Source organism: Drechmeria coniospora, chromosome 03, assembly GCF_001625195.1.
Source record: "Drechmeria coniospora strain ARSEF 6962 chromosome 03, whole genome shotgun sequence".
Classification (NCBI taxonomy): Eukaryota; Fungi; Ascomycota; class Sordariomycetes; order Hypocreales; family Ophiocordycipitaceae; genus Drechmeria; species Drechmeria coniospora.
Window position 1 is genome coordinate 6,765,851 of NC_054391.1, and position 13,006 is coordinate 6,778,856.

Genomic DNA, 13,006 nt, shown 5'->3' on the forward strand with positions numbered 1-13,006 from the left:
ATGTGCATGTAAGTACAACTACAACAACTTGCTGTAATTATTACATTTACGTACATGTGCTCCGTGCTCCGTACTCCGTCGACGGCTTCTCCATTCTCCGCACTTGCAAGTGCAGCACGTGTGTGCAATGTGCATGTACTTGCTTGTGGATGATGCGGATACGACTCCGTACATGTGCACAGGTACGGCAGACTTACTCGCAGCATCACCTACAGGCACGGAGTGCTGCACCTACCACACCTGTACCGCCAAGTACTTGCTCGTGTACCTGCAGTACGGTGCAGTGCTTGTATCTACATGTACTACTCCGTGGCATGCCCCCCTGCCCCGCCCGTTCACTCTGGCGAGATCCAGCGGCGATGCAGGCTCTCCACCACGGCTGCCCTGTCCGGTATGCTGCACGAAGCCCCGCCAATGAATGACCAGCGGCATTACTCGTACGTACAACTACTAGGTACCTAGTAGCTGTACTGTATGCTCCCACCGCAGATGTACTTGCAAGCATGCATGCATGTACAGGCGTTTGCCTGTACTGTACTTTCTCCGTACGGTCCGCCCCCATCCACGCTGCGTACAAGCAAGTACATGAATTCATAACGGCACGAGTCTTGGAACGGAGGACTCCGTGCTTGTGCTTGTGCTTGTCCTCATGCAGGCACCCTTACCGGCGAAGCATCTGGAACAATGTTTCCAGAAGTACTCCGTAGGATGGCGAGGCCTCGTTTTCCGACTCCACAAGAGCAAGCGCATGCTTGTACTTAGTTGCAGCAGCACTTGCTCGGATTGTACCGGTGTGCAGCGAGCGTGGGTAAAGTGTACATGCAAGTACGCATCGTGTTTGAAAATCCAGCCAGAATCCTGCGGGCGACGACGAATATGCGATGACGGGCTACTGCAAGTGACTACTTACTTGCTCATACTTGCGGAGTATACTGTATGCATGCACATGTACTCCGTATTGTTCTGTATTTCAGCGGTGCCATCAATTGCATGCACATGTAAGTACGGATCCGGTGCAGCACGTACGTGTACAGTACATGCAAGTACTTACAGTACAGTGCTGACAACTACGGGTGCTCTCCCCTGTGGACTCTTGAGGCGCCTTCCCGGTACACAATCGTCATCCTGCTTCCTACTGTAATATCCCGTGCTAGGTACCTTGCTTTACTTGGCCTCGGACAGTATTACTCCCTCCGCTTGCTGCGCTATAATTTTCCTAGTATAACGCTCCGTGTACGAAGTCCTCCCTACAGTACTTGCATGACAGACGCGTGACATGCCAACGTGCACGCAAGCACATTTACCAGAGGCACCAGCGCAGACTTGCACAGCACGCGCACAGTACTGTTCATAGATGGGTACGTCTCGGGCGGCCGACAGTGTTGATGTACACTTACAGCACTCCGCACGAGCAGCACGTTGCGAGAACCAATTCCTTGACCTTGTACACCTACGCCCAAGCACATGCATCCGTGCTGTAAGTATAAGTAATTGCAGCACATGTACTCTGCAGAAGCGGCAGCGCTACAGCTGGCCGCTACGATATTCGTGCCTTGCGGGGAAAATGCATGTGCTCCAGGGGGCGGGGGCGGGCGGGGCCGGGACCCCTGTTCGGCACCGAGAGTTTCTCGAAGCTCGCATTCACTCGCAGCAGATGCATGTACATGTAGGTGTACTTGCATGTGTACTTGTAGGTGTACTTGTAGGTGTACTTGTAGGTGTACTTGTAGGTGTACTTGTAGGTGTACTTGTAGGTGTACTTGTACTTAGGTGTGCTTGTAGGTCTTGTGAGTACCAAGTACTCCGTACTCCGTACTCCGTAGTTGTAGTGTACTTACTAACTTACACTTGCAAGAAAATAAACCTGGACGTAGCAAGTCATTCCAGCGCACTCCCCCAACTTAACTGTGCGGTGCATGCGATACAAGCAGTGCGGATTACCACCACAACACCGAGCGCAGCACTATTGCAAGTACGTGCTGCAATGCCGTGCATGTGTTGGCCATGCTCGCATGTTCGTCTGGGAGCTCAATGGATCCGGCGCCCGTGGCGAAGAATCCTGTCGCGCATGCATCGCTTACAAGCACGCGTGACGCGTACATGTACGTACAACTAAAAGTACACCTCAGGGTCTCGTGGGTGGGTGACGGTGAGCAATGTCAAGATCCGGGGCCATGTTGCCGCCCGCTCATCGCTGATGCTGGCATGTTCCCCTTTGGCGGGTGCGAGGCCGTTCGTTGTGCTGCAGCGTCCATCACGCCGTCCTCGTACGCGGAACCCGCCTCTACCCCATCCATGCTACCGTCATCGGCGGCGCATGCGTGCAACGTTGGTTGCCACCATGACCTTGTCGTTTCTGGTTTGCCGCGGGCGCATGCTTGCTTTGCTGGAGCGGCCATTGTCTCGTTTCCTTGCACCATTGTGGTCCTTGCCGCCATGCACGCACGTACGTGCTGCACATGTACAGGTACGGCACCATTGACACCTACGAGTGCGGGCACAGTGCAAGTGTGCAGTACAGTAATAGAGCGGTGCTTAAAGTGCAGTACTCCGTAAGTGCCTGTGGTATTACTCTGCGCGACGAGCAGTCATCGGTACGTTCTGTTCTCTGTACTCCGTAAGTACTGTACAGTCAATGCCTACAAAGGTAGCGATAAATCAACCCCACTCCCAAAGGCGTGACACTCGGTTGCGATGATTTTCTTTTTCCTCGCCGCCGATGCAGCCCCATCGCGTCCACCTTCCAGGGCCGGCACGTAGGAGGACACCTACGGAGTACTTGTACAGTACTTGCACCTCCTACTTACATGCACCATGAACGCTTGTGCTCCGTACACGATGCCTAATGCTTACTCCGCACCTACATGCGCTATCTTTTCGTAAATGATCCTTTGCTGACCTGGCGGGGCCACTCGTGGTCCTGGGGCTCGTGCATGAGCCGTGGAAGCTCGAGGCTGTACGGAGCACTCGTACGGAAGACGTCCGTCGTAGCGTTGCGAGTGCCTGTGTTCATGGTGCTCATTCTTCTCCAACGTGAACGTGGATGCACCATGCTCTGCACTCGGTACTCTGCACGAGCTTACTACTAGGTGCCTAGTAGATACCTACTACCTACAGTACAGTAGGTACTGCACTTCATACAGCCAAGTGCCTGGTACTTCATTGTGGCACAGGTTTACTCTTCAGTACTTACGCACAGCACTTGCATGTACATGTAATATATGTTAGTACCTGTAGTAAGTAGGTGTATGAGTGATACTTGGTCCGTACATGTACTCCGCCGCACGAGCACTCCGTTAAGTAGGTGCCGTATTACTTGTATGACGATGATGCTCACGGACACCTGCTGTGCAGTACTTAAGTGCTTACACTTGGATGAGAATAATTGCACGACCAAGCAAGGAATACAACATACTTTGCAAGTATAGGTACAAGTCAATGGCCTCTGCCTGGAAGTGGGCACCAGAGGGTGATGCACTCGCAGCATGTAACACAGTACCTGCACCGACATACTAGTAAGTATGTGCAGGTAGGTACTCCGTACTCGGTAGTGATATGTGCTTGTTGTCGTACGATACCTGCCAAGTGTCTGAACTCAACCAAGTGTACTTACTTACGGAGTAATAATACGGAGTACGTACTTGCATGCATTACTTACTTACACTGGCACCTACTTACTGTACTTACTTGCTTGCATACTTGTACATGCACCGTGCTCGTATCGCGCATCGCTGCGGAGGAGAGGCGGGTGGAAGAGGCTTTCGGTATTGGTACCCATCCATATTATTGCATGCAGGTTCTTGCATGCACCCTGAACTTTGTAAGTAGGTGTACTTTACTTACACGGAACGCCTTGCTACAACTGAGTGTACTACGTACATGTACCCAGAATGCAAGTATTCGTTCTTGTAAACCAGGCAGTTCGACCAACGCACCGGACACGGGTGGGGTTTGGGGCCATGGAAACGGCAACTCGGTCGCGAACCAAGAGGCATTGAAACGGCTACCGTACTCTGTAGATGCTGGAGAACGACACGCAGGGTTGGGTCTATCAGTAGGTGTCAATACATGTACTTGCTTAGTATTGGTACTAAACTTTTCGACGGAGTACTACCGATAGAGTACTAGGTACACGTACGAAGTACTTATAGTACTGTACAGTAATACGGGTACAGGTGCCTGTTCGCACCTGTAGGTGCACAATTACGATGCCAGAACGTACATGTAAGTACAGTACATGTACAAGCAAGAAAGTAAGTACTAGGTAATATCTATGCATGTATTATTACTTAAGAACTGAAGCCTACAGGTGTCAGGCGTACATGGGAGCAAGTGCAAGTATGGAGACTAAAGTGCTCCCCGTACTTAAGTACCTGTCAGTACTAGGAAAGTCAGCCCGAGCGGACCCAACAACACTGACTCGATTCTACCAGATTCTTGTAGGTACCGGTACTTGCTGCACATACAGTCAACATCGATCAGCACAGTGCGTTATTCGAACTTGCGTACTGTCACATCCGGCAGACAATGTACCGAGAAGCAACGTACGCAGCACTCGCCTGGCTGGTCACTTGCACAGTGTAGGCATGTAGCGTCCGTGTACTGATACGTTGTACGTAAGGGCTTGCCATGTCGCCGGCTTCTTCGTATGGCGTAATATGGTGGTGATCCTTCCGTCCGCCTTCCATGGAACCTCCATTCTCAGCCCCAACCCCCGAGTCCGTCGACCGACGGCGGGGAGCGAGGCAAATCATTCCCAGCAATGGAACGCGCGCATGGACAAGGAGCGGACGAAGAACGGACAAGGTCGCGGATGCGGAGCAGAAGATGATATACAACTACACCTACATCTACAGTACACCCACCTGTGCAGTACAGCATTACTCCGTACCTTGTACTTGCGTACGAGGTATGGAAAGATGGTCAAGTAAGTACTCCGTACTCCGTACAGTACCAAGGCGTTATTATAATACAGGCACAGATAATACTGTAAATGCACCGAGTACGGAGTGCTGCGCCGAAAAAAAAACACCATGCACGTGCTCGTCGGCCGCCGTAATGCTTGCTTGACACAACGTTGGTACCTGTACTCCGTACTCCAACTGCACCGGTACCAACCCTCCCAGTGCGTCTCCCCGCCGCCGAAAGTTCCTCCGCGGAGCCCATCGGTTTCCCTTCGCCTCCGCCATCGCCGCGTCGGGCAGTGCAAGTACGAGCTCGGCACAAAAAGGCAGCTTGTACCTAATGGACCATTGCCATGTCTTGTCGACGTAACGCTACCGAGACACCTCCCTGCCTTGCTCGACGCGTGAATCTCCCACTGCGAGGAGCCGCCGATGAACGATGGGAGCAAGCACCGGCCTGCTGGAAAAGGTCCGTTCCGTGTCCTCGAGCGACCCGAGAAATAGATGCACCGTGCAGGTAGGCAAGCGTCGCGCTTCAGGAGGCTTGCGTCCTCGCCGACCCATGCCCAAATATGCTTCGTACTATTTTCAGCATGAGATTCTTGAAGCTTTCGTCGACGGCGACCCCGGCCCGAGCGCGGTCCGTCGTGTCGAGCGTGTTCAGGTCCGTCAAGAAGGTCCGTATCGGCGTTAGGATATTGTCCAGTGGATTACTGCTGGCCGCGCTCGCCTCCTCGTCGCGTCCAATCACGCCGGCGGAAGCAATGGTGGCAAAGAGAACGGTGACGGTGGTGGAAAACTTCATCGTGAAGGAAGCGATGGCCTTGGAGCAGGGTAGCTGATCGGTGACGTTGTCATTGAATGGGAGGATGGCCCGTACTTGTACGGCGTCGGAGGCATTCGACGGTCTTGATTACGTCCAACGTACCGTTCGACTGCTTGCACGAATTCTTGCTTCACTAGGCGGAGAATGCACAGGGACGGCGGCGCACTTACTCGCGCCGTGTTATGGGCAGGATGCCACGACGAGGAGCATGGTGTAGTGTAGGACTCAGATGCGGCACAAGCGTTGAAGCTGACGATGCAATACCACGGAGCGGTAGTGATAGTCGGGTGCTTGTGGCGACGTATTAGGTAAACGGTAGGAAAAATCCCACTCTCGACGCTTGGCCCATGGTGGGCGATGAGAGCGTCAAGTGCCTAGGCGACGACATGTGACTGCAATCGATTGTGTAACAGCAGACGGAGTACTGCGTACAGTACAGTACAGTGCAGTACAGTACAGTACTAGTACCAAGTATATTCATACTATTATATTAATTTGAATTGCACAATGTCCCGTTCGATGCGTAGCAGGTATGCTCTGTACAGGTACTTGTGAGTGTACTTGTACTCGTACTCCGCACAATGGCTACAATGGTCAATACTGTTCAGAGCACGGAGTACAGTTTACAAAGTACCTGTACATGTAGGTGCATGGGTGCCGTGTTGCAAGTACTGCAAGTACACTGGTTCAGTATTAATACTTACTGTACGGAGTACATGTCCTAATATACTACCTACAGTAGTAGGTAGGTACTAAGGTGTACAGTACTTAAGTGCCCATGCACAACCAAGTACCTACTTGGTTGCAAGGGCTCTTACTTAAGTACACCTATATTAGGACATGTACTCCCCACAGTACGGAGTGCTATGCTTACCACCAAGTACTTACTGTACCTACCTTGTACCTAGCATGCTCCGCAGAGGTGCAGCCCTTGCCCAAGCACCCGCATGTACCCGGACAGTGCAAAAAGTCTGCCAGAGCGGCCGACGGTCCCTTCCGATGTTCGCGACCCCACCGGACCAGACTAACATCAGTCGAGAGGACCCTGACCGTTTCAACTGCCTCGATGTTTGATCATCCCACCTTCTTCCCGTCGTTCTCGAAGCCTCTCCTCCCCTTCTTTCCACGCGCCATCCACCGCGTCTCCTCCACCGGCCCCCTCCTGCACGACACCCCCCTGCTCTCTAGCCGTCGCTGCGCAGGGCACCCACTCACCCCGAGGCCAATGGTTCGATACGTCTTCAACTCTTGGCGGGACGCCCAGGAGCTGCTCCTCGTCCGCCGCCAGTTCTACGGCACCCCGTCGTCGTCGTCGTCGTCGTCGTCGTCGTCTTCGTCGCCTTTCGCCTCGTCGACGGCCGTCGAGCCACCCGAGGAGCGGCGCCGAGAGCAGCAAAAGGCCGTCGCTCGAGTGTCCATGTGGATGGCCCGCCAGCACTGCTCGCACATGGTGGAGTCGACGGCGCTGCTCACGGCCGCCATGCTGAGCGACGAGCAGGCGGCGGCCGCCGAGAGCGACGATGGCTGGTCGACCTACGCCGTCCGTGCCACGTACGCGGCTGCCTTTAGCAGGTGAGAATGAGAACCCCAATCTCCGACCGCAGGAGCAGAGCGAGGCAGATGCCATCCCTTCCCGCCGTGGCAGTCAGCTCAGCCTGCGGCGAGTGAGGGCCGTCGTCTCCAGCGCGGCGCCCCACCGCGCAAGCCCAGCTGTCGTCGCAAAGGGGAAAGGGGGGGTGCCGCCCGACGTCGTATCGTCCTGTCATCGAGGGGGGTGCCGCTCGCCGGCCGAGGAGCGCGCGACGGGACGACGGAGCTGACGACGACTTTTTCACCCGCCAGGTTTGTCACGGGCCTGCTGGATGGCCACCAGGACAAGCTCCGCAAGCAGAGCATGTACGCCGTCGCCAAGAAGATCGACCTGCCCGCGTCCTTTGTCGAGCTGAGGCACCAGTCGACGCACGAGCAGCTGCCCTCGCTCGCGAAGCTGCGGTCCATGGCCAGAAAGGCCCTGGCCTGGATATGGGACTACTTTTGGAAGCACCTGGCCGACGACGCCGTCGACCCGTGTCGCGAGGCCGTCCTCCGCCACCTGCGCTCCGACGACGGCGCCCTCGACACGACGGCCGTGCTCGGGAGCTGGCCTCTCGAGCGCGTGCTGAGCACGATCGCCGCCTTGCAGCGCACGCTGCCGGGGAACCAGGTATACCTGAGGTGCCGCGAGCTTGCCAAGGAGGTGCGGGAAGCTCGCCTGGACGACGGGACGGCCGGCCGTGGACAAGCGTCCGGTCCTTCCGGCCACGCAACCGAGCATGAGCACGAGCGCGAACCTGGGGCCGAGCAGCCGTCGGATCGTGGTCCGGCCGACGTGCCGGCGCTGCATCCTGAAGTGGAGGACGACTCCGAGGCCGCCTCGGGCTGGTTCCTCTACGAGGGTCCGTGGAAACCCAAGCCCATCGGCGTTGTCTAACTCGACTGCGCTGCCCAAGCATCACTACCCCTCCTTGGCCTCGTGTGCTTTTTCGAGATACCCCGTGTGTGCATGGAACAAAGGCGCCTGCGGAATCAATCGGCTCTCTACTGTAGTTGGGAGAGTTGAATTTATGTGCAGGTCTGGCAAAACCGTGGCAGACGCCGAGTGAGGCTCGCGAATCAGAATCTTTCTGATGGCCGTTAGTAACAAACGCATCACGTGCCGTGCCAGCGAGCGACTTCCCTCGGCGGCCATGCCTGTCGTCATCCAGCTTCGAGCCAAACAGCCGTGCTTGCCTTCCTCCCGTCTTACATGCACATTCATCGTCCTTCATCCATTTCCACGCTCCATGAACCGGCTGCTCTCGCCCAGACCGCTCCTCAAGCAGAAAATTGGCATCCCGTTTGTCGTTGCCCTGGTGGGTTTGCCGAACCCGGTCGAACAGCTCGGACGGCCGCTGACACATGGGGTGTATCGGGAAGCTCACGGCTCACACCCGCGCCATGCATATCCAACCAATTCCCATGTGTCCGTGCTGCCGTTTGCGAGGTCTTGATCGAACGGCCTCCTCGCTGACGCACCGCATCACCTAGGGGTCGGCAGTAGCAACAACTACGCCTACCTAGTCGTCGATGACAAGTCCCGTGATGCGTTCATTGTCGACCCGGCGAACCCGCCCGAGTACGTCGTCGATGGCGCTGGACCTTGACGTCTCGCTTTGCTGACAGTCGTGACCGGCAGGGTCGCTCCGATTCTGAAGGAAGCCATCAAGGCCTCCAACATCAAACTCACGGCCATTGTCAACACGCACCAGTAAGTGCCTCGTCACATGTCGTGCGCTCCCGGCAGGACGGCGAGAGGACGGGGACCGGGGGGGGGAGCTCCTCTTTCGACATGTCAAGTCCTGACGTGCGATGCAGCCACTGGGATCATGCGGGCGGCAACAAGAAGCTCGTGAGACGACTCCCTCCGTTACCGGACCTTGGACCGGAAGGGAGAGCTAACGAGATGGCAGCTTGCCGAGCTGGACATGCCGCAGCTGAAGATTATCGGCGGAAAGAACTGCGAGGGCGTCACCGCAACACCCAAGCACGGCGAGGAGTTCAAGCTGGGCGACATCACGGTGCGGTCGGTGCACACGCCGTGCCACACGCAGGACAGCATCTGCTTCTTCATGGAGGACTCGACTGGCAAGGCCGTCTTCACCGGCGACACCCTCTTCATCAGCGGTGCGCTCCCCCACCCACCCGCGCCCGGCGGCAAGGGCACGCCCTTTGCGACACGTACCTTTGCCTGACACCCGCAGGCTGCGGCAAGTTTTTCGAGGGCTCGGCGGCCGAGATGCACGAGGCTCTGAACGTGCGACTTGCGTCGCTGCCGGACGAAACCGTCGTTTATGTAAGTCGTCCCGGCAAACCCTCGCCGCCGTTCCAAGTTGACGCGATGATGCAGCCGGGCCACGAGTACACGAGGTCCAACGTAAAGTTCGCCCTCTCGGTCCAGCAAAGCGAGGCAGTCAAGCAGCTCCGTGACTTTGCCGAGAGCAACGAGGTGACTACGGGCAAGTTTACCATTGGCGATGAAAAGGTACCGTCGCCCGCCGTCCATGCACACCTTGCTCCCCCCCATCCGTGCCTGCTCGTCCGGATGGCTAACTCGACGACAGAAGCACAACCTCTTCATGCGCGTCGAGGTAAGCGGTACCGTCGTAGGAGACTCCCCTAGATGCGTGCTGACGTGACGGCGTCGGGGAAATCAGGATCCCGAGATTCAGCAGTCGACGGGCGCAACCGACCCGGTCGAGGTCATGCAAAAGCTACGAGAGATGAAGAACAACTTCAAGTGAGGCCGGCGCCGTCGTACGTGCCGGCGCCTCGGCCGTTGACCAGATTCAGGTCGCCGGAAGCCAAGTTGTAGAGAGTCGAGTGTAAACTTGCTACTGCGCCTGTATCACGGCCTTGCTCGTGCACGTCGACCAAGGCGGGCCACTGCTACTGCTGGAGCGGCTACTACGACTAAAACTTCACTACCAATGCATGTCTCCGTGGATGGTTAGGTACGCCGTCGCAGGGACGAGCGCACCAGCAACTACCCCCGGAACAGACGGCATATTTGATGTCCATCTGCTTGGTTTCGCTCTCGCTTCACTGTCCACACTTGCTCGCTCTGGGGCGTTTGAAACGGCAAGCTCTAGCATATTTTGAAGCGGTACGGCTCACGAGGAGCCAATTTCCATTGATTTACAGCATCCTCCATCAATTCCCACCATTGTCGCATTTCGTGACACTTGTCTCGAAAAAGGATGAAGAGGTGGCCATCGCTCGTCATGTAACCTGCAGAGCCGCCGAGGTTGATGGAGATGCGAAAAGGCCACAGATGACGGCGGCTTCCATCAACCACAGGCAGGCGTCGAGGAACAGAGCACACGGAAACGCGGGATGGGCGCGCCTGACGACGCATGAAACGTTGGCCCGTTTGTGCGTTGCTCCTCGACGGCGCCGCGGCGTGACATTGCTGTGCTTGCCGATGGACTGCGAGGCTCCTGGGCGCGACGAGGGAGGGTGTTTAATGGAGGAGGAGAACGATAATGGTGTGAGGAAAATTTGAACGGAGGCACGTCGTAGCAGAGGTTGGAATTTTATCGTATTGTTTCGGCCGGGTGTGGGTCGTGCCGGCGGGACGGTTAGTCCGGCGCGTCATCAGCTAATAGTACTGTACCGCCAGTTCGTGTTGTACTTACTGTACTTATTCCGTACCATAATTTGCTTAGGTGTTGCAGCCCTCACTGAACGGGGGCATGTACCGTTTGGTCCGTTTGGTGCTATATACTACTAGATAGGTACCTGATTGTGGTGGTGAATTGTGCCGTTTTGCTCCGTACACTTCGTACCTAAACACCATTGTATTTACTACTCGGTGCCTACAGTATGCGTGCAGTATCTTCTCTTCGTTGCTCAACCATCACTGTGGACAGTACGGAGTAATTACTTGTACACCTAATGTGAATAATCTACTACATTTATGGCTACTTGTGATTTCCAGCACTTGTACAGTTGGGGGATGTGTTTACCGGTACGAGTAGCCCCCAAACGGTAATGGCTGCTGGATGTCCAGTGCAGGCATTGATTCGTTCTATGCTGCACGGCTCTCGGTGCAACCAGCTGTTCGACTCCGTGCCTCCTGCTGCAGCCAGCCCATCCAGCTCTCATCCTTCAATATCCACCTCACCCTCGCTTGCAGCCAGGTTGTATTCCCCCAGAAGCCCCAGGAGGCCTGGAAGCGGCACCAATCGACGAGGGCGGTCTCCCAATGTCGTCGAAACGTGTCCCATCCGTAGTCGAGCGGGCTCCGGCCCGGGCCTTCGGGGGAATCGCGCAGCAGCAGGTGGCGATATTCCTCCAGCAAGCCTCGCTCTCCGTCGTCCATGGGCACCGCGTGCTGCAGCGCACGGCTGCCGACCAGCATATCGAGAGGGACGGAGCAGGTGAAGAGCTTTGCCAGGTCGCAGACGCCCAAGCCGAGGCCGGCATACTGGAAGTCGAAGAAGGCGACTCTGTCCCCGGAGTCGGTGGAGAACAGGTTTTCCGACTTGACATCGCCGTGGATGTAGGTCTCGAATGCTCTACCGCAGGGCGTGAGCACCGCGGCGACTTGATCGGCGATGCTGGATCCCGAGCCAACGCCCGGAGGCGCCGCGCAAAAGGCAGAGGACCACTCGGAATTGCGGTCCCGAGCGAGCTTGTCGTACTCGCTCCTTCGCGTGGCGAGGTACGTGTACCCTCCGTTGAGCCACAGGAACTTGCCGTCGGCGAAATCATCGGCCAGCCTTGCCCGTCGCTCCGCCTCCTCCAGCGGCGGGAGGACAAGGTCGGCCATGTCGGCGAGGGGGCGCTTCCAAGAACTGGCGTGAAACATGGCGAGCCACTCCACGGCCGCGCGAACCTGGCGGGGTGAAAGGAGAGCCCGCTTCTCTCCGGCGACGGGGAACTCGTCCCTCAGATCGGTGAGGATGGTGGCCATCAGGTCCTGCAGCCCGTCGGCGACTGCCCTGCTCCTCGTGCGCCTCGTCGAGGCGAGACAGCGGGCTACGGCCACGCCATCTTCGTCGAGGAGGCGGGGCGCCACTTGATCGTAGAAAGACTGCTCGACCTCGTAGCTCAGCATCTTGCGCAGGTGGCCCTCATCTCCGTCCATGGCGGGCGGGGAGACGAGCTTGAGGATGAGGTGGAGGGTGCCATCGGTAGCGGGCTTGGGCAGTTGCCGATGCGCCTGCCGGCTCTGTGATGGCGATGGATCATCGCCGGCGGAGCGAGGGCGCGCCTTGATGGCACATATGTGCCCGTAGCCGGCCCAGAGAGATTGTAGCTCGGTGAGAGAGACGAGATCAAGGTCGAGCCATGAGAGCATCACTCGGGCGACGTGCCGAGAATCGACCGAGGACCCCATGGGAATGGACGTCGTTCACGGTGCTACGTGCGTCGATCAATGTCCGGTCTCGAAATGGCTAGAGGTAGTCGAGGCGAGCTTCGGTGGACAAAATGAAGGGAAGCTGGGCTGCAAACGAGAACAGGGGGGCTGGTGCTGGCGCAAGGCGGCAGCCGTGGTCATGCGTATCATGCGCTCCTCGGGTCCTATCGCATCTTGGACGACTTCAAGGCAGATTGGATCTGGAACTTGTCATCTACTCTAGACTTACCCCGGCGTTGGTGGTGGAGTGAGTGCTCCCAGTGGTTGGGTTGGCAGCAGTTGACAGATCGGGGGTCCGTTGCTGGCCGTCGGGATCGATCACGTCACAGTGAAAAA

At 56.7% G+C, this 13,006-nt stretch overlaps 4 protein-coding genes across 4 annotated transcripts; 2 read left to right on the top strand and 2 right to left on the bottom strand.

Moving 5' to 3' along the window:
* Positions 1-5,439: 5,439 nt before the first annotated feature.
* On the bottom strand, positions 5,440-5,709 carry DCS_07612 (uncharacterized protein; the record flags this gene model as incomplete). The annotated part of the gene is made up of 1 exon (XM_040804896.1): positions 5,440-5,709. One exon carries the CDS (start codon positions 5,707-5,709, stop codon positions 5,440-5,442), a length of 270 nt encoding a protein of 89 aa, XP_040655000.1.
* A 1,087-nt stretch (positions 5,710-6,796) lies between these two features.
* DCS_07613 (LAS1-like protein) lies at positions 6,797-8,200 on the top strand (the record flags this gene model as incomplete). Its single annotated transcript, XM_040804897.1, has 2 exons — positions 6,797-7,302; positions 7,573-8,200. The coding sequence occupies 2 exons, from the start codon at positions 6,797-6,799 to the stop codon at positions 8,198-8,200; spliced, it is 1,134 nt and encodes a 377-aa protein (XP_040655001.1).
* A 506-nt stretch (positions 8,201-8,706) lies between these two features.
* DCS_07614 (hydroxyacylglutathione hydrolase) lies at positions 8,707-10,049 on the top strand (the record flags this gene model as incomplete). The annotated part of the gene is made up of 9 exons (XM_040804898.1): positions 8,707-8,731; positions 8,797-8,884; positions 8,945-9,016; positions 9,124-9,157; positions 9,219-9,432; positions 9,510-9,601; positions 9,656-9,790; positions 9,870-9,896; positions 9,963-10,049. The coding sequence occupies 9 exons, from the start codon at positions 8,707-8,709 to the stop codon at positions 10,047-10,049; spliced, it is 774 nt and encodes a 257-aa protein (XP_040655002.1).
* Positions 10,050-11,335: 1,286 nt separating this feature from the next.
* Positions 11,336-12,649, bottom strand: DCS_07615 (phosphotransferase; the record flags this gene model as incomplete). The annotated part of the gene is made up of 1 exon (XM_040804899.1): positions 11,336-12,649. The coding sequence occupies one exon, from the start codon at positions 12,647-12,649 to the stop codon at positions 11,336-11,338; it is 1,314 nt and encodes a 437-aa protein (XP_040655003.1).
* Between the last annotated feature and the right edge of the window lie 357 nt (positions 12,650-13,006).